Here is a 20,926-nt window from a genome sequence, read left to right as displayed (position 1 = left end):
TTCCATTACAAAGACGGAGCCATGCGTGCCACTGCAGCCAATGACTGGGCTCCTCTGTGAGATGTCGCAACGTGGAATCTCCTTGCTGGATCACTGCTGAAGCCCAGGGAAGACAGCCCAGGAGCCACACAGCAGAAACGGAGAGGCGAGCAGCAGGTAAGTATAGATTTCTTCAAGCAAAAGATGGTCAATCGGTGCCATCAAGTACAGTCAATACCAATGCAAAACAGCTGTGCTTGGAGGGGGGGGGGTTTAAAAAAATAAATTAAAATATGGACAACCCCTTTAAACCTCTGTTGCTTTATGTAGAAATTATGTAAAATATACAACACTCACAAGGCTAAGTTTTTAAGGATATTGTGTAAAAAGCAAGTAAAAGAATTACAAACAACGTTGAAAACAGTGCAAAAATAAATAATCTATTTACATACAGCAATACAACATTTCATCTCTAGTCCTCACATACATTCACTTCAATGGTAAGACATACACAGTGCTCTACCTTGAACCAGTTAAAATGACAGTAATGAAGTAACTGCACATCTCAAGACTTTAAAAACTAAATAAAAAAACTTTGCCAAGAGTGGCAATCTTAGCTTATAATTTTATCCATGCATTTTTTTAAAGGTGAAAGTAAATAAACTAAGGAGATAACATTTACTTGTATGCTACTTAAAGGGACACTTCCTCCAAAGTATTATTTTTATCATGTATTAACAACCTGTATGTGAATAATGTCAGATCCAACCAATCACCATGATCATTTCTCTGGTAGAACACCTATGGTCTATCAAATGTATTACATGATCTGTACTACCCAATGTGCCACGAGGAGCTGCTCCTTCAGACACCAGAAGAGGGTGGCTCAATTTTATTTTTCTGGTATACAGTGTGCTACACAGGACCCCGAAGAAGCTCCTGTCCTCATCATAGAATGTGATTTACAGCTTCCAGTATCTATTTCTGACTGCTATATGTAAGGACTTACTTTATGTATTATCTGCTTTTTTTTTTTTTTCAATCTTCTTTTTCTGTTACCTTAGGATGACATTTTAAGGCTTTGGAACCAATTACTGTTTTTCCATAGAGTCACAATGGTTTCAACTTACTGTACAATGGTTTTCCCAGAACAAATTAATAGTGAAACTTGAGGGAACAATGTACAGCTGTCATACTGTTATCCAAATTCTACACCTACTGTTATCATGATGATTACCTTGCAAATACTATCTTCACCTCACAGCAACAGCAAACTGATAACTGATTACCCATCTGTATAAGAGTTCTCATTATTTGTGCTACAGAAGGAAAATTATTAGCATTACAATTTTCAAGGGTATAGTGCAACTGAAATGAAAAAGAAAAGCAGGCAAACTTTTTTTTTCTATGAATGCTGATTTTTTTTTTAAATACCCCTTTTTGATGGAAATGTCCCTTTAAATGTATGGCCTAATCTAGTGGTTTAAGATCATTCTGCTACAATAGGTGTTTCAGAATTATTTTGCGCAATGTTATGTTTATTGATGCTTACTACACTCTTCAGTGGAGGATGATGGGGCTCTAGAGCTGAGCAGTTCTTTAAGGAGGGTTGTATCATGCCCCTATTAGAGCATATGTATGTTATAAAGGTCGGTACCCCACAGACAGCCACTCTCACTCTAGTGGACCCATAAGGGTAGTGTAATTACATGAAAAGCCATTCATTTTAATGTGATACTATAAAGTCTGGGCAAAGCCCCTCTGTTTCTGTAATGGGATTAGCTAATTGCCAGGCTGGCTTTTTAGGGTCACTAAGTTTTGGTAAAACTTTTGATATGTCATAGAGACATATGAAAAGTTTTCTATCATTGGGGGGTCTGAGTGCTGAGACGCCCACTGATCCCTAGAATGAGATAAGAGAAGCGCTTGCATATCACGCTATCTATTCTTCTTTTTGCAGAGAACGGAATCGAGACAGGCCCATAGACTTTATTAAGCTCATCTTCTATTGCGAGGAGAGAAAGCACAATATGCACACAATTCTTTCTCCTTGTTCTAGTCATCAATTGGGGACTCAGCACTTGGACCCCCACCAATAAAAAACTTTTGACATATCTCTATGACATATCAAAAATGTTACCAAAACTCAGTGACCCTTTAATCTGGAATGGGTTGGCCTTGAGAAAGCCTCTCTTTAAAGATCCAAGTAGACATAGCTGATCTATAAAGCTAATACAAATACAGTATATAGCAAAGCTGAATCAGGGAAGAGAGGGATCAGACTGTAGACTTTCAAGATGCTAAATCCTTTTGTTCTCCAGATATAAGCTGTCACAAGGGAAGTCTGGTAACAGCTTACTTCACTCCTTCTTACTGAGAACACATGCATGCTCAGCCAAGGAAATGATGCATGTGTATAGGAGGTTTAACTTTCTATTGTATATGGTCAGCCTTTGGCATAAAGGAGATCTGTCAGCACTTTTAACCATGCAAAACTGCTGATGGCTCTAGGTAGTGGCTGGGGAGAGCAGTTCAAGCATACCTTTTGTGAAGCTTTTCTAATCAGGAGTAGTGAGAATATGAAGTTTTATTCTACCAAATTCTGCTTTCCCAGCTGCATTGAGCTGCTTCACCACCACCCCCCAGTCTGCTGTCTGCTCTGAATGACAGCTGTAGCATCCAACCAGGAAACCACTACAGCTGTCACTCAGAGCAGAAGGGGAAGGGCTGTGAAGCAGCTGAATGCAGAGAGAACTTTTTGGCAGAGAGCATCATTTGGCAGAATAAAACTTCATATTCACATTGCTCCTGATGAGAAAAGCTGCACAAAAGGTATATTTGCAGGACTCTTCCCAGTTGTGCAGAAGTTATCTATGGTTAAAACTACTAACAGACACCCTTTAAAGTTATACAGTATATGTCTGTCTATATACAGTATACATTGCAATTACTAGTTAGTGAGACTGAACAAATTTAGAATTTATATTTTTCTTTCTTATTATTAATGACTTTCCAAGTTATTTTACTGCAGCATTTAGACTATTCAAGGTTTTTCATTTCTGGAATTGTTGACACAGTGATGAATTTGTAAATTCATTTTGCATTAGATTAATGTCTGAATCTTTACATCCATTAAGTGGTAATTATAGCGGTAGAGTATGACGTCAACTCAAAAACCTTAGCCTTCTAGAAGTGTACAGCAAGAATTGTTACTAACTATTAAACTGTCTCCAATCTTTGCTTCTGATTCAATCATACTCCTCCAAACCCCTGCATCATATGGCAGTCTACCTAGATAATCTTTATAAATGCATCCATGAATTTAGTCTTTATCCTAAAATTTCAATGTCTATGCTCCTTTTAAAATGGTGCCTATACATGTTAGACAGTCCTTTGAGAGAATGCCCAATATATTGACCGAGAAGAAAATGAACCAGTCCAATAACGTAGACATTTCTTGACTCCAGAAAAGAGAAATAGAACTCATATCCATTAAAACATGGAATCTGTATAGAAATATCTAGGATGTAACAACCTCAAAAATATTCTCATTTCACATCTTCCATATATCACTTATGATACCAGAAGATTAGAACCTTAGTTTTCCCTTACACGGGGAATGCATCAGATGAAGGCTATCTTCAAAATAAAATCCTCTAAGCTAATGTATTTGGGAACTGTTAAGTTCTTATCATAATCTGTAGAGGCCAAAGAATGTTTTTGTTTCATCAAAGCCAACTAAGTTGACATTGGAGACGTTGACATACAAGACATCGGTACTGCTGAGGTTGAACACGGCTCCCAGGTAACTGTGTCTTCCCCACACAATGCGCGGGATACAGTTGTGATCCTCTTTATTTTCCATGAGTTTGATTTCTGCTGGATACCGTAAGGACTTCTTGTACACAATATGTGTCAACTCTTGCTTGGGACATTCCTTCCCCCGGAAGTAGATGGAGGAATACAGGAAGTGGAGGCCTGTTTTATTCACGATTAGGCCTTTGTTTTTGTACTGAATGCCTGCAGTAAATGCATTCCCAATTTGATCTTCCCAAGTGAGTGGCAAATTTTTACTCTCTTTTCCTGTAAAATAAAAGTATAAAGTGGTTTTAGAAAATAAATCTTCCATAATCTACTTCTGATATACATATTGGTGAAGTACACAATATGGCTGCCTCAAATCATGTTGACTCTACACTCTAAAAACATGTCATTACTATGGTAGCTAAAGAACATACTGGACATGCAAAAGCTTCAAATGTCATCTTTGTGACGGAGTTAAAAACATTTACTAATATATTAACAGGGTTCTCCCATAATTAGTAATAGATGGGTAGTACTGCAGATCACTATTTTTTAACCCCTTAAGGACACAGCCTTATTTCACCTTAGGACCAGGCCATTTTTTGCAAATCTGACCAGTGTCACTTTAAGTGGTGATAACTTTAAAACGCTTTGACTTATCCAGGCCATTCTGAGATTGTTTTTTCGGCACATATTGTACTTCATGACACTGGTAAAATAAAGTAAAAAAAATATTTTTTTTGCATAAAAAAATACCTAATTTACTAAAAATTTGGAAAAATTAGCAAATTTCAAAGTTTCAGTTTCTCTACTCCTGTATTACATAGTAATACCCCTAACAATTGTGATGACTTTACATTCCCCATATGTCTATTTCATGTTTGAATTATTTTGGGAATGATATTTTATTTTTTTGGGGATGTTACAAGGCTTAGAAGTTTAGAAGCAAATCTTGAAATTTTTCAGAAATTTACAAAAACCCAATTTTTAGGGACCACTACAGCTCTGAAGTCACTTTGCGAGGCTTACATAATAGAAACCGCCCAAAAATGACCCCATTCTATAAACTACACCCTCAAGGTATTCAAAACTGATTTTACAAACTTCGTTAACCCTTTAGGTGTTGCACAAGAGTTATTGGCAAATGGGGATGAAATTTGAGAATTTCATTTTTTTGCCTAATTTTCCATTTTAACCCATTTTTTCCAGTAACAAAGCAAGGGTTAACAGCCAAACAAGACTGTATCTTTAGGGACCGCGGGGATCAGAAACTGCAGAAATCGCAGCAAACCGCAGGTCTGAATTGACCTGCGGTTTGCCGCGATCGCCTACATGGGGGGTCACGGGAGTAGGGCCTACATGGGGAGCAGGCACCGGGTTCCGATCATTGCCAGCCGCACGGCAGTGATCGAAAATACACAGGGCGTACATGTACGCCCTGTGTCCTTAAGTACCAGGGCACAAGGGCGTACCTGTACGCCCTGTGTCCTTAAGGGGTTAATTTCTTACTGCCCAACATTCCAGGGTTTAAAGCCCCATTGAAATACATTGTCTGTGCATGCGTACAGAAGTCCTCTCCATCCATCCAACCGCTACACTGATGCCTCCGCCCTGTGTCAGTCATTGCACTGGCTACCCATACACTATAGAATCCAATTCAAACTGCTCGTCCTCAACCACAAAGCCATCCACAGTGCTGCACCACCCTACATCTCTTCCCTTATCTCTGTCTACCACCCTACCCGTGCTCTCCGTTCAGCCAATGACTTACGGCTGACTTCCACAAAAAGCCGAACCTCTCTCTCCCGGCTCCAAGATTTCTCCCGAGCTGCACCAGTTCTCTGGAATTCCCTACCCCAAGAAATCAGGCCTATTTACAACATGCACAGTTTTAAGCGTTCTCTAAAAACACATCTTTTCAGGGTGGCCCTTGATCTAACCTCCCCATAGCCCATTTATCATTCCCTGAAGCTGAGCCTCCACTGCACCCAGAAGCACTTCGTATATTGGCTGCTGACCGGCTCATGTGGCTTTATATCTGCTCCCCTATTCTCCCAAGATGGCTGGACTATTGTACATAACAAGCACTTCTACCTTTTGTGTCACCCCCTATCCCCTCATAGATTGTAAGCTCTTGCGAGCAGGGCCCTCATTCCTCTTGTTGTAGTAATCGACTTGTCTGTTGCTATGTTATTTATGACTGTTTGTACATGAACCCCTGAATTGTAAGGCGCTGCGGAATATGTTGGCGCCATATAAATAAAGATTATTATTATCATGTTAGCACAGCACAGCAGTCTTGACTTTGTTTTTCAATGCAGCTTGGAGTGATGATAGCGGGAAATCCGGGGCAGTAAGAAAATAACAAAATTGTGATCTGGACTCCTTGTGAGTACTAATCAGGTGTTACTGCTGATATTAGCCCAGAATCATGGTGGCGGATTCCCTTTAAGATGCTAGAGTGGTGCAGATGCAGCTGATGGGACCTCAATGATCTCAAGGAGGTCATTAAATTCAGTGTCGTGGTGGCCATACATACTCCATCTTGTAGCTTTTACTAGGTCCCCTATATTTCAAAGAACATGCCTGATGCCCAACCACTCTCCTCTAAAACTAACAATTTGACTTATACATCATGTTTGACCTACATGCCAATGAAGGTAAAGGGTGGTCCAGCCTAGGAGCTCACAACCCAAATGCACTCAAGCAGATTTGACCACTGAGGCCTGTTATTGGCTGCAGCAGTCAAAAGACAAGTCACTTCCTGGTCCTGTGTGGAACGGAAGCAACCCAGACCAGGGCAACAGCATTACTGTGGACACATGAGTGATATAGGGCTTGACAACCCTTTTAAGTATGAAACAACTCTGGAACTTAAGTAAGTCTGTTCAGACTGCATATCGCCTATACCGCTTGAAAAATTATGCAGTTTTATAATATATATTTTATGCATCCATTCCTTATGGTTTTCAAGATTTGTGTGTATAGTCGTGGAATAGAAACCATAATTTCTTTGAAAAACATTACCTGGTCATGTGCTGATCACACACGTATATGGCTATGGCTATTAGAGCTCTCTCTAGTCATGATACACCTGTGTGATCATAACATGATCAGAAAGGTTCTCATTCACTGAGTAAAAGCAGAGATATTGAAAACTGTGTGGAATTAGTGCAAAAATTATATCTGAGAAATGAACACAATTTATTATACAGTAAAGTTATCCTTTAATCGAGTTATAGACGGAAAACAATTCCTATTAATAAAAATTCCGGCATTCCTAGATACAGTGAACAAATTTGAATTTCTGGCAATGTTTTCAGGTAATTTGTATTTATATAGCAATAGAAAGATGTCAATTACATTCAAAGGATCCATCATAAAAATAATTTAGATCTTAACCCCTTAAGGACACAGCCTTTTTACACCTTAGGACCAGGCCATTTTTTGCAAATCTGACCAGTGTCACTTTAAGTGCTGATAACTTTAAAACGCTTTGACTTATCCAGGCCGTTCTGACATTGTTTTTTCGTCACATATTGTACTTCATGACACTAGTAAAATTAAGTCAAAAAAATATTTTTTTTTGCACCAAAAAATACCAAATTTATCAAAAATTTTGAAAAATTAGCAAATTTCAAAGTTTCAGTTTCTCTACTTCTGTAATACATAGTAATACCCCCAAAAATTGTGATGACTTTACATTCCCCATATGTCTACTTCATGTGTGAATTATTTTGGGAATGATATTTTATTTTTTGGGGATGTTATAAGGCTTAGAAGTTTAGGAGCAAATCTTGAAATTTTTCTGAAATTTACAAAAACTAAATTTTTAGGGACCATTTCAGGTCTGAAGTCGCTTTGCGAGGCTTACATAATAGAAACCACCCAAAAATGACCCCATCTAAGAAACTACACCCCTCAAGGTATTCAAAAGTGATTTTACATATGTTGTTAACCCTTTAGGTGTTGCACAAGAGTTATTGGCAAATGGGGATGAAATTTGAGAATTTCATTTTTCTGTCTAATATTTCATTTTTACCCATTTTTTCCACTAACAAAGCAAGGGTTAACAGCCAAACAAGACTGTATCTTTATTGCCCTGACTCTGCAGTTTACAGAAACACCCAATATGTGGCCGTAAACTACTGTACGGCCACACAGCGGGGCGTAGAGTGAAAGGTGCTCCGTATGGTTTTTGTAAGGTTGATTTTTATGGACTGGTTTATTTACACCATGTCCCATTTGAAGCCCCCTGATGCACCCCTAGAGTAGAAACTCCCTAAAAGTGACCCCATCTAAGAAACTACACCCCTCAAGGTATTCAAAACTGGTTTTACATACGTCGTTAACCCTTTAGGTGTTGCACAAGAGTTATTGGCAAATGGGGATGAAATTAGAAAATTTCTTTTTTTGCCTTATTTTCCATTTTAACCCATGTTTTCCACTAACAAATCAAGGGTTAACAGCCAAACAAGACTGTATCTTTATTGCCCTGACTCTGCCGTTTACAGAAACACCCAATATGTGGCCGCAAACTACTGTACGGCCACACAGCGGGGCGTAGAGTGAAAGGTGCGCCGTATGGTTTTTGGAGGGCTGATTTTTATGGACTGGTTTATTTACACCATGTCCCATTTGAAGCCCCCTGATGCACCCCTGGAGTAGAAACTCCCTAAAAGTGACCCCATCTAAGAAACTACACCCCTCAAGGTATTCAAAACTGGTTTTACATACGTCGTTAACCCTTTAGGTGTTGCACAAGAGTTATTGGCAAATGGGGATGAAATTAGAAAATTTCTTTTTTTGCCTTATTTTCCATTTTAACCCATGTTTTCCACTAACAAATCAAGGGTTAACAGCCAAACAAGACTGTATCTTTATTGCCCTGACTCTGCCGTTTACAGAAACACCCAATATGTGGCCGCAAACTACTGTACGGCCACACAGCGGGGCGTAGAGTGAAAGGTGCGCCGTTTGGTTTTTGGAGGGCTGATTTTTATGGACCGGTTTATTTACACCGTGTCCTGTTTCAACCCCCCTGATGCACCCCTGGAGTCGAAACTCCCTAAAAGTGACCCCATCTAAGAAACTACACCCCTCAAGGTATTCAAAACTGGTTTTACATACGTCGTTAACCCTTTAGGTGTTGCACAAGAGTTATTGGCAAATGGGGATGAAATTGGAAAATTTCATTTTTTTGCCTTATTTTCCATTTTAACCCATGTTTTCTACTAACAAAGCAAGGGTTAACAGCCAAACAAGACTGTATCTTTATTACCCTGACTCTGCCGTTTACAGAAACACCCAATATGTGGCCGTAGAGTGAAAGGTGCGCCGTTTGGTTTTTGGAGGGCTGATTTTTATGGACCGGTTTATTTACACCGTGTCCTGTTTCAAACCCCCTGATGCACCCCTGGAGTCGAAACTCCCTAAAAGTGACCCCATTTTGGAAACTACGGGATAAGGTGGCATTTTTTGGGGGAGTATTTTTAGGGCAAATATAATTTTTGGTTGCTCTATATTACATTTTTGTGAGGCAAGGTTACCAAAAATAGAAATTCTGATATTTCATCTCCATTTGCCATTAACTGTTGAGGAACACCTAAAGGGTTAATAAAGTTTGTATAATCATTTTTGAATACCTTGAGGGGTGTAGTTTCTTAGATGGGGTCAATTTTAGGGAGTTTTTACTCTAGGGGGGCATCAGGGGGGCTTCAAAAGGGATATGGTGTCAATAAAAAAGGCCATCAAAATCGGCCTTCCAGAAACCATGTCGGTCCTTTCCTTTTGCGGCCTCCCTTTTACGGATACAGCAGTTTACGACCACAAATGTGGCGTTTCTGTAAACTGCAGTATCAGGGTAATAAATTTTAACTTTTGTTTGGTTGTTAACCCTTGTTTTGTTACCGGAAAAAACGGACTGAAATGGAAAAGTGCCAAAAATAGCGGTTTTGGCACCGTTTTTTTTTTTTTTTTTAACCGTGTTAATCTGGGTAGTTAGGTCATGGGATATTGTTATAGAGGAGATTCTTACGGACGCGGCAATATCTAATAAGTCTACTTTTTTTTTACAATAATTTAGGTTTTTGACTATATTATCTTTTTTGATACAACATTTTTTTTTGGGTATCTCTAAAGTCTAAGTGTCATTTTTTTTATTTTCTTTTAGCCAATTATCTTATGTGGGGGCTCATTTTTTGCGGGATGAGCGGACGGTTTTATTGGCACTATTTTGGGGGCTATATGACTTTTTGATCGCTTTCTATTAAACTTTTTGTTATGTAAGGTGACAAAAAAAATATTTTTTTGCACCTATTTTTTTTTTTTTTTTTTTACTGTGTTAATCTGGGGGGTTGGGTCATGGGGTATTTTTATAGAGGAGATTCTTACGGACGCGGCGATACCTAATAAGTCAACTTTTTTTACAATTATTTAGGTTTTAGACTATATTATCCTTTTTGATACCCTAAAAAAAATTTTGTATCTCTAAAGTCTAAGAGTCATTTTCTATTTTTTTTTTTATCTGATTATCTTATGTGGGGGCTCATTTTTTGCGGGATGAGATGACGGTTTTATTGGCACTAATTTGGGGGCTATATGACTTTTTGATCGCTTGCTATTAAACTTTTTATTATGTAAGGTGACAAAAAAAAACTTTTTTTGCACCTTTTTTTTTTTTTTCTGGACCGTGTTAATCTGGGGGGTTAGGTAATGGGGCATTTTTATAGAGGAGATTATTACCGACGCGGCAATACCTATGTCTACTTTTAATAAATTATTTTAGTTTTTTTGGGTGTCTCAAGTCTGAGAACCATTTTTTTTTATCCGATGTCAGTGCTAAATTGGGATATAAATTTAGTACTCCATGGAAGTGTGATACTCCCTGAAGCAACCGTCAATGCAGAGGCCCGGATGATCGGGGCAAGTGTCGCACTGAGTAGTCGTGTCCTTCCGTATCCCCCTCCTGCGACACACTCTGCACTTTTTTTGGGTTCGTCCCTTCTTTCCAGTATGGGGGACCACACCTGGAAAGTGTTGGCCAGGGACGATCCGGGCACCTACAGTTCCCGAGGTACTCCGGCCTGCTCTTTCCCGGTCCGAAAAGATCAGGGCCTTGAGGACTGCCTCATAGAACTGGAGGAATGTCCCTGTGCTGCCAGCGCTTCGGGATAGTACAAAAGAGTTGTACATGGCAACCTGCACCAAGTAGACCGCAACTTTTTTGTACCATGCCCGGGTTTTGCGCATGGCGTTATATGGCTTGAGGACTTGATCAGAGAGATCAACTCCTCCCATATACCGATTGTAAGCGACGATACAATCGGGCTTGAGGACCGTTGCCGCGGTACCTCGCACAGGGACAGGGGTGATGCCGTTACCATGAATTGTGGACAGCATAAGGACATCCCTCTTGTCCTTATACCTGACCAGCAACAGGTTTCCAGTGGTAAGGGCACGGGTCTCACCCCTGGGGATAGGTACCTGGAGGGGGTGGGCAGGGAGGCCGCGTTGATTTTTCCGCACGGTCCCACAAGCGGACGTGGATCTGGCGGCAAGGGACTGGAACAAGGGGATACTGGTATAAAAGTTATCCACGTAAAGGTGGTAACCCTTATCCAGCAGTGGGTACATAAGGTCCCACACAAGTTTCCCGGTAACACCCAGAGTGGGGGGACATTCTGGGGGTTGAATCCGGGAATCTCGCCCCTCGTATACACGAAATTTGTAAGTGTACCCTGAGGTACTCTCACAAATTTTGTATAGCTTCACGCCATACCTCGCCCGCTTGGAGGGCACATACTGGCGGAAAATGAGTCTCCCCTTGAACGCAATGAGAGACTCATCAACCGCGACCTCTCTTCCAGGTACATAGGCCTCCATGAATTTGGCCCCAAAGTGATCGATGACCGGCCGTATCTTGTACAGACGGTCATGGGCAGGATCACCTCGGGGGGGACATGCTGCATTATCGGAATAATGCAGACATTTCCGGATGGCCTCAAACCGGGAGCGTGTCATGGCTGTACTGTAAAGTGGGGCCTGGTATAGGACGTCCCCACTCCAGTACAGCCTGACACTGGGTTTTTTGACCAGGCCCATATGCAGCACGAGGCCCCAAAATGTCCTCATTTCGGCTGCACTGACCGGCGTCCAGCCACCGGGCCTGGCCAAAAAGGAGCCCGGGTGTTGAGCGACGAACTGTTGGGCGTACAGATTCGTCTGCTCCACCATCAGATTTACCAGTGGGTCACTGAAAAAATGACAAAAAAAAGTCATATTCAGTGTAGCCCACTGTGGAAATCTGGATTCCTGATTGGCCTACAAAATCAGGAATCACAGGCTCGTATCGCTCTGGGCTACACCAGACAAGTTCACCGGCAGGGGGCTCCGGTGGATTTAACTGGTGGGCCGGGAAACCAGTACGAGCCCCAGAGCTGCTCGTACTAGTGTGGGCCACAGGGTCCCTAACATGGCGGTCCCCTTGCTCCGCCTGGCGGCGTCTCCGCCGCCTTGGGGGCTCATCATCATCGCTAGATGATGAGGAGGATGCGGATGACAACAGGAATGTGGGGTCATCCTCATCCTCACTGGGACTCTCGGAGTCAGAGGCAATCTGGGCGTATGCCTCCTCGGCCGAGAACGTCCGGCGGGCCATAGGGGAGTGTGTGTCTGCGTGTATATGTGCGTGTGTGTAACTCTTTATTTTGTGTGCGTGTGTGTGGGGGCACGGGTGTTCACGAACTCACCCTAAAACTAACAGAAAAAAAATAAAATAAACTAACTAAAAAAAGGGCAAAAAATGTGGGGAAAAAAATTCAAAACCGCTGATCAACCGTCCGAAGTTGATCAGCGGTGGGGTGTGCGATGCGCTAACAGTGGCCGGACACTAAGTGCCGGCCACAGTCAGCGTACACGAAAAAAAAAAAATGCACCCCAAAAAAGGTGGGGGGGGGGGGCAGGGGGTGGGGGGGCAAGTGGAAGCACCCCTGGGGGGTCTAGGGTCACACAGCTGTGCTGTGGACCCCAGACACCCTAACTAGGGTGATGCAATCAAAGTTCAAAAACTAACTTTCCCTTTTTTTTTCCCTGCCTAAACCAAACTTTCCCTAGCTGTCCCTATGTACCTGATGGGGTCCTGGGGGGCACAGATCGGGTCCTGGGGGGCACAGATCGGGTCCTGGGGGGCACAGATCGGGTGCAGCAGACACGTGCAGGCAGCTCCTCTCTCCTCCGGCTCCGGAACACAAAAGGAGGAGGAGAGGAGCGCCTGCCTCTTTTGAATCTGCCGCCGGACCGCCCACAGACCAATCAGAAAGCGATCCTGAGTGGTGATGTCACCATCACCACTCAGGATCGCTGGATGGTGATTGGTGGAGTGAAATCACACCACCATCACCATCCTGTTCCGGGTTATCGGGACTTCAGAGACCCGAATAACCCGGAAACGCAGAAAACCGCAGGTCTGAATTGACCTGCGGTTTTCTGCGATCGCATACATGGGGGGGTCACCGGACCCCCCGGCGCATTTGCTCCAAGTGCCTGCTCAATGATTTGAGCAGGCACGGGGTTCCGATCACCGCCCGCCGTGCGGCGGTGATCGAAAATGCACAGGGCGTACATGTACGCCCTGTGTCCTTAAGTACCAGGGCACAAGGGCGTACCTGTACGCCCTATGTCCTTAAGAGGTTAAAGGCTATGTATACAACAATTTTTTTTATTATTGAATTTAACTTATTTTTGGCTAAAAATTTGATTTTCAATTGGCCTTTATTAAAAATATTGAGCCATTCTGTCACAAAGGGTTAACAGTTTTTCTAACTGTGTGACTGGTACTTTCACTTTGTAATTACCTTTATCTGTAAACTACTGAGAGGCCATAAACACTTATTTAAGCCACATTCTTATCAGTGAGATAAGGGTTGAGCTTTAATGATTGTTTATAAGGTAAGAGATCAGAGATAAGGAGTCTGTCTGCTCCCAAGGAAAAGACAGAAAATCCAGTCAGCTAATAGAGCATGTCAGCTCTGTACAGAAAAAAGGATTCCATATTGTTAATAAAGGCCGATTGAAAAATATATTTTTAGCTCACAATAAGTGCAATGCAATGATAACAAAATTGCCGCCAGAGGTGTACATAGCCTTTAAGAGTACAGCTACACTGAGATATTAGGCGTAATGTATTGCGTGCCCAAGTATGGCGGTGTAGAGAGGTGCCATTGGAATGATTGGTGTCACAGAGTGACTCTCACAGTTGCAGTGACCATGACACGTGAAATGCCAAAAATCCAGCAGTGTTGGATTTTTTGCAATTTGTGTGTCAAGGTCACAGCACATGTGTGAGTAGCACTGTGAAATCATGCATTCCTATGGCAGCCCTGCTACACTGAAATATTGGGGCGTTTGACACCTGTTACATCCTAAATTGTCGTGTAGCCATGCCCTTAATATTGTAATTCTCCACTCTGGAGACACAACCAGAAAGTGCTAGGTTTGCTCTATAACAAAGCCCTGTTGCTCCACACATTAAGGCACATAAAGGGGTTATCCGGGTAAGGATAATGATGGCCTATTCTCAAGATAGGTCTTCATTATCACATCGACGGGGGTTCAAATCCCAACTTGAATGGGGCTGAGCTGCAACTAGGGCAAGTCACCGTTTTACGGTGATGTCACATGGCCTAAGAAGAGGCCGTGGCGCTCACTGAGCACCGAGCCTCTTCTAACAGCTGACCCCCACTGGTCTGATATTGATGACCTATCCCGAGGATAAGATAGGACATCAATAGTAATTCCAGGATAACCCCTTTAAGTGTAAATTGAAAATATCCATATATTAACATTCAGAAATAGAGATTTAGATCTAACCTGTGACGTGTGCAGCTAATCTGCCTTCTTTTTTCTCTGGGTGTTGTTCCAGCCCTGCAAAATACAATATGAAAAAAATTTACCTGCAAGAAATCTCTGTGCTTGCATTTGACAAATTGTAAAATAAATAATATAATAAAATGAAATAAATAAAGTAATATAAAAAAAAAAATAACTAGATAAAATAAATAATATATAGTAAAATACACAGTAATGAGTGTATTTACCTATTAACTTCTCAGATGAAGGAGACTGCTCTACATCACTGGAAAACTGCAAGAAAACAGAGGTAAATAAGATAACACTTAAGGAATATATATATATATATATATATACTGTATATACATTTCTGTTGTCTGATCTTTATTCATGGCCAAACAACTGGACTAATCTGCACTGAATGTGACACATAGGTAAATCTGGTGCTTCATAAGGCTTAAGACTAGGTTCCAGCTCTGGGACGTACCATTCTTGAGATATTCACAAAAAAATATATAAAAGCAAATATGACACCATGACATGACCTGTATTAGCCAATATAGAAACATAGAAACATAGAATGTGTCGGCAGATAAGAACCATTTGGCCCATCTAGTCTGCCCAATATACTAAATACTATGGATAGCCCCTGGCCCTATCTTATATGAAGGATAGCCTTATGCCTATCCCATGCATGCTTAAACTCCTTCACTGTATTTGCAGTTACCACTTCAGCAGGAAGGCTATTCCATGCATCCACTACTCTCTCAGTAAAGTAATACTTCCTGATATTACTTCTAAACCTTTGCCCCTCTAATTTAAAACTATGTCCTCTTGTAGCAGTTTTTCTTCTTTTAAATATTCTCTCCTCTTTTACCTTGTTAATTCCCTTTATGTATTTAAAAGTTTCTATCATATCCCCTCTGTCTCGTCTTTCTTCCAAGCTATACATGTTAAGGTCCTTTAATCTTTCCTGGTAGAGGCTCACAGGTCCTTCAGTCTTCGCCTCTGTGACATACACACAGTTTTACAACAGGTTACCATAGCAACCCACCCATTTTTCTTCACTGTTTTGTCTCCCTCTGGATATCACTGTTATGGGGGTACTATCAATGTCACCTTTGTCACTACTGTTGATGGGAACACTGTCGATGTCACTGTTTTGGGGGCACAGTGGATGTCCGCATTATGGAGGCACCGTGGATGTCACTGTTATGAGGAAAATATTGAGGTCACTGTGATGAGGGCACTGTGGATGTCACTTATGGGGACAGTGTGGATTTCACTACAGGGGATAGACAGACAGACAGATAGATAGATAGATAGATAGATAGATAGATAGATAGATAGATAGATATGAGAGTCTATAGAATTAGTTTAGATATTTTGTGATCATGTATTTTGTGTTTGCAGAGTGCTGTTGCATTGTTTGGTTTTGTGTTTCCAGCTATGGCAGAAAACTCCTGCGCATTAGGATGTGCTCATTTGCTTTGTTTTTTCTTCTTCTTTAGGCATTAGGACTGAATCTCTGGCTGTCCCCATCTTGGTTGTGCACCCCTGACTAATCTATCTTTCCCACAGGCTGATTTTAATGAGTGTAATATAAAGCTGAAGCCTAATTTGTATTGGAGGCCTCCTGGCACCAGGAGAGGTGGCATACAGAGCAGGTCCAGTGTGTATGTGGAACCTGCCTTCCCTAAATTCATTGGATGCCAGTTGTCATCATAAGAGGTAGCATTTAGCGTAGGTTTCCATCAGGGCCGGTGCCACACATAAGCAAAGTAGGCCACCGCGTACAGCGCACTCTTGTGGGGGCGCCCGAGGTGGCCTACTTTGCTTATGGGTGGCGCCGCCCCTGCCCGCCGCTCACCCCCTGCAACCTGTGGCATCCCCGTTTCTATGGGGTATGGACTGCTGGCTGCGCTGCGGAAATATCTCCGACTCCTCGGTGACCTCTATTGGACAAAGCCCATACTGCACCTAGGAGACAACTTCCATGTCTCCTAGGCTACTGTTTGTGGGTGTAGTGTGCCTCCACATGTGCCATGGAGACCATGTTCAGTTCTTCTATGTGCAGCATTGTATGGTGCCGTACACCTGGCTTCACCAGGATTACATTGCCAGCTCAATGGGCAGAATTAAGAGGGCGGCAAAATTAGCTTTTGCCTAGGGTGGCAAAAATCCTTGCACCAGCCCTGGTTTCCATCCAAAAGAGGTCACCTTGCTGTGGTGGATGGGCACAAATGATTTTGATTAAAATGTATCTGCTGAGTACTGCGCATTCAATTATATAGTACGTATAGCATTAGTTTGTATATTGTGTGATCATGCATTTTGTGTATGCACAGTGCTGCTGCATTGTGGTTTATTCTAGATAGATAGATAGATAGATAGATAGATAGATAGACAGACAAATATACAGTAAGAAAGTCTTGCTGCATTTATCACAAACACAATTGCCTGCAAACTCTTAAAGTACCGGTAGCTCATTATGAAAATGAAAGTTTATTTCCATTGATGAATAAATATATGTTTCTAAACCTACTGCATACTGTCACAAAAATTACAACTTTCCTAAATCTTTACAATTTTTATACTTTGTTTTATGTTGTATTTGCATTTTCTTATTGTAAAATTTCAAAGTATTTAAAGTAGAAACTATATGTGAGGAAATCAAAACTGTTTAACCCTTCTGCTCAAACAGTGGCCCCCTAGGGCACGTACTCTTGGCCTTGAGATATATATGCATAATAAAATTTTATCATACTTTATAAGGCTACTTTCACACTAGCGTTAATATTTTCCAGTATTGAGATCCGTCATAGGGTCTCAATACCGGAAAAAAACGCTTCCGTTTTGTCCCAATTCATTGTCAGTGGGGACAAAACGTAACTGAACAGAACGGAAGGCTCCAAAATGCATTACGTTCCGTTCTCATACCAGAGAGCAAACCGTAGCATGCTGCAGTTTGCTTTCCGTTCTGAGATGCGGAGCAAGACAGATCCAGCATGAGCCACAATGCAAGGCAATGCGGACGGATCGGTTTTCTCCGACACAATCTGACACAATAGAAAACGTATCCGTACCCCATTGACTTTCAATGGAGTTCAAGACGGATCCGTCTTGGCCATATTAAACATAATACAACCGGATCTGTTCATAACGGATGCAGATGGTTGTATTATCAGTAACGGATCAGCCGGATCCAGCAAAAACGCTAGTGTGAAAGTAGCCTAAGGCTGAAAAGAGACATGCATCCATCCAGTTTGACCTACAAAGTTGATCCAGAAGAAGGCCCAAAAAAACAAAAATAAATAAATAAAACGCCCTTATGATATAAAAGCAAATTTTCCTAATTTTAGGGGAAAAATTCCTTCAAGATTTCAATCAGGCAGTCACCCCTCACCCCCCTCCAGAAATTAAACAACGATGACCTGTAATATTATTACATCCCGATCTCTAGGTCACAGAGTATGCCCACAACACTCTCCTACAGTTGTCAATTAACATCTCAAGACCACAGGTTTCTATGGTCCAAGTTAACAGAAGGCAAAGCCAGCTTATGTAGGTGGGGCCAGGAATATTGTAGTTCAGCACAAAATGCTGCCCCAACAGAACCAAATACCACAGTCAAGCATAAAGTCGGCATCCTGAGGATGGCAATACAGTTGAATGCAGGAGGGCACTTTCTGCTGACGGCCAAGTGCATTACTACCTGATGCCCCTAGCATTAATTGATGCTGAGAGGATCAGATCGCTATGTACTCCAATGAGGGCTCAGGCCCATCCTTGAGCATCGGCCCACCAGGAAGTTTTCCTGTACGGTCTATGGTCATGAGAAAATAAAAAATATTATCTAGTTTTAATTTTTTGTTAAACAAAATATAGGTGATACATTGCCTTTAACATGGACTTTAAATATATATTTTTGCAGACTAATTTATCAAGACAGATAGACAGATATGAAGAGAAGCATAACCGGACAATCATGTCTATGTCTCTAAAAGTATAAACACAATGAAAGGATAAAAAAAAATTAGGGAAACCCATGTACCATTCATTTTACACACACACAGACAGATATGAATTGAATGGCATTAGCTCTGATTTTACATAAAGTTAAGGGTCATTATTAGAAATGAGCGAATCGATCCTAAAATACAGAAATTCAACCAAAGTCTTTCCAAAAGTTCTTATTCTAAAAAAGCCGAATATAACTTTTTTGTGATGTGATTTGAAAGAAAGACCAGGCAATTAATTCATACCTGAATCGAATCAGATGGCTGATTTGGCCAAATTGTACCTGAATCGAATTTCAAGAAATTAGTTCATCTCTAGTTATAATAATTGTGTGGTGCCCTCTACCCAGAGTTGGGAGTTTTATAAATATGAAAACTACTATATACTACAGTTTTCTAGCCCACCTACAATGGCAGATTCATCTTTTATCCCAGAGCAGGACATTTGCCATATGATCTCTTCGTATGCAGAAGTTGTGGAGAACACACAAGGTGGATTCCATGCTCTACAACCAGCGTTGGGCCATTTGTTAGGGTTACAGTTTGGCAAATAAAATTTGGGTTTTCCATTAGTAATACTACAAAAGCATAGTGTCCCTATCTTCAGGACAGGTTATCAATATCAGATCAGCAGGGATCAGACCCCCAGCACCCCTGTTGATCAGCTGTTTGAAGGGGCCAAGGCACTTTTGTGAGCACTTTACTCTCTTCAGTGTATACTTACACGTCGTCTAGATCGTAGCGGCGGTGCAAAGTAATTAGAGTTCTCTTCCATTCACTTGAATGGGATGAACACCTGTAATTACAGCGAGCAGGTAAACATTGAAGAAGACAGAGCTCTCACATGAGCACCGTGGCCCCTTCAAACAGATGATCATCAGGATTGCCATGTGAGATGGATCCATTAGCAGTGACTGTGCTTGCACACTATAGGAAAAAGTGCTGTCCCTTCTAGTGGCCGGGACCATGGAAGCTCACATAGGCTGGTGCTTTTTCCTATAATGTGCAGGCGCGGCCACCACTGATGGATTGCAGGGTGTTTGTAACCATGGAAAGGAGCAGAGTATAATGTGATGGAAAAATGAATCCAGGAAGCAAAGAAGACAATATGGATAATAACAATACATTAGTAAGTGCCTTGTATTAACTTTATGTACATGATAAATGCTATTTACTGAAGTGAGACAACCCTTTAAGGTTAAAGGTGTTGTTTTACCTGAGACATTGGTGGAATATTGCTAGGACATGCCACCACTGGGACCCGCACTCTATACAACAAAGTTCTGAAAGTGAACAAGAGCACACCATGCATGCCCGGCTGCCCTCCATTCATTTCTATGGGAGAACCAAAAATAGGCGAGAACTAGTAGCACCTACCTGACATTGGTGGTATATCCTAGCGATATTCCACCAGTGTCTCAGGTGAGACAATCCCTTTCAGGTCGCTGCTAGAATAAACACCCAGTCTGCTTATGGGCATACTCACAGCCTGCAGTCTGCTGACAGATTTGCAATCCTTGATATTCTTGCATATTTACAGAAGGGGGCCCCCATTGTTTAACGACTATTTACATGCATCACATCATCCGAAATGTAGCCCAACTATCCAATTCCTACCTAGACTCAATCAGGTTGGGAATGTGCAGCAATGACGGTAACACACAGATAACTCTACCTCTCGGATTCCTTCCAGCTCCTTCTGTAGTTGTATGATTTTATAGGTTCCCAGTCCAACTCCTGCCAGAGCTAAAAGGACCAGAAGAAAAATAATCACAAGGAAGGTACAGGTTCCATCTTTGCGTCTCTTTTTCCTGAAATCTGGAAAAGTAAGCGGTGGCGGAGGCGGTTGCATTAGTGAAGGGGTCAGAATTATCGGTCTTTCATGCTGGTTCATCCACAACACTGGTTGCTGTGCATATCGCATGTCCTGCTGCTGCATGTTGGGCCTTAGATTATGCCTGTCCTTTTCCTGTTATAGACGTTCAGCTGATTTAATCTTCATGTACTATGAGTTTAGCTGGAGGAGGAAGAAGTGGTTTGTTCACACTTTACAACCTTTATAGTACTGAAATAGCACTGCCCGCCTTCTCACACCTCCTCTCGGTTGCACCTTTCTACTCCCCTCCCACCTTTTTTCATTTGCAACCAAAGGAACTACAACATCCTCCTTGAGCAAGTTCTGTAAGACTTACTTTAATACATGCAGGCTATAAAAAGAAAATTCATAACTGCTCATGTCTATGTACTGGTAAAGAATGTAGCGTCTGGATAAAAGA

General features: G+C 41.6%; 1 protein-coding gene across 1 annotated transcript; it reads right to left on the bottom strand.

Moving 5' to 3' along the window:
* Positions 1-367: 367 nt before the first annotated feature.
* FASLG (Fas ligand) lies at positions 368-20,651 on the bottom strand. The gene is made up of 4 exons (XM_044301602.1): positions 20,326-20,651; positions 14,880-14,925; positions 14,653-14,706; positions 368-4,062 (listed from the first exon to the last, which is right to left on the bottom strand). Exons 1-4 carry the CDS (start codon positions 20,587-20,589, stop codon positions 3,671-3,673), a joined length of 756 nt encoding a protein of 251 aa, XP_044157537.1. The 5' UTR covers positions 20,590-20,651; the 3' UTR covers positions 368-3,670.
* Between the last annotated feature and the right edge of the window lie 275 nt (positions 20,652-20,926).

Source organism: Bufo gargarizans, chromosome 7 (assembly GCF_014858855.1).
Source record: "Bufo gargarizans isolate SCDJY-AF-19 chromosome 7, ASM1485885v1, whole genome shotgun sequence".
In the NCBI taxonomy this organism is placed as follows: domain Eukaryota; kingdom Metazoa; phylum Chordata; class Amphibia; order Anura; family Bufonidae; genus Bufo; species Bufo gargarizans.
The sequence above is the reverse complement of the archived record's forward strand: the minus strand, read 5'-3'. Positions and strand labels throughout refer to the sequence as shown.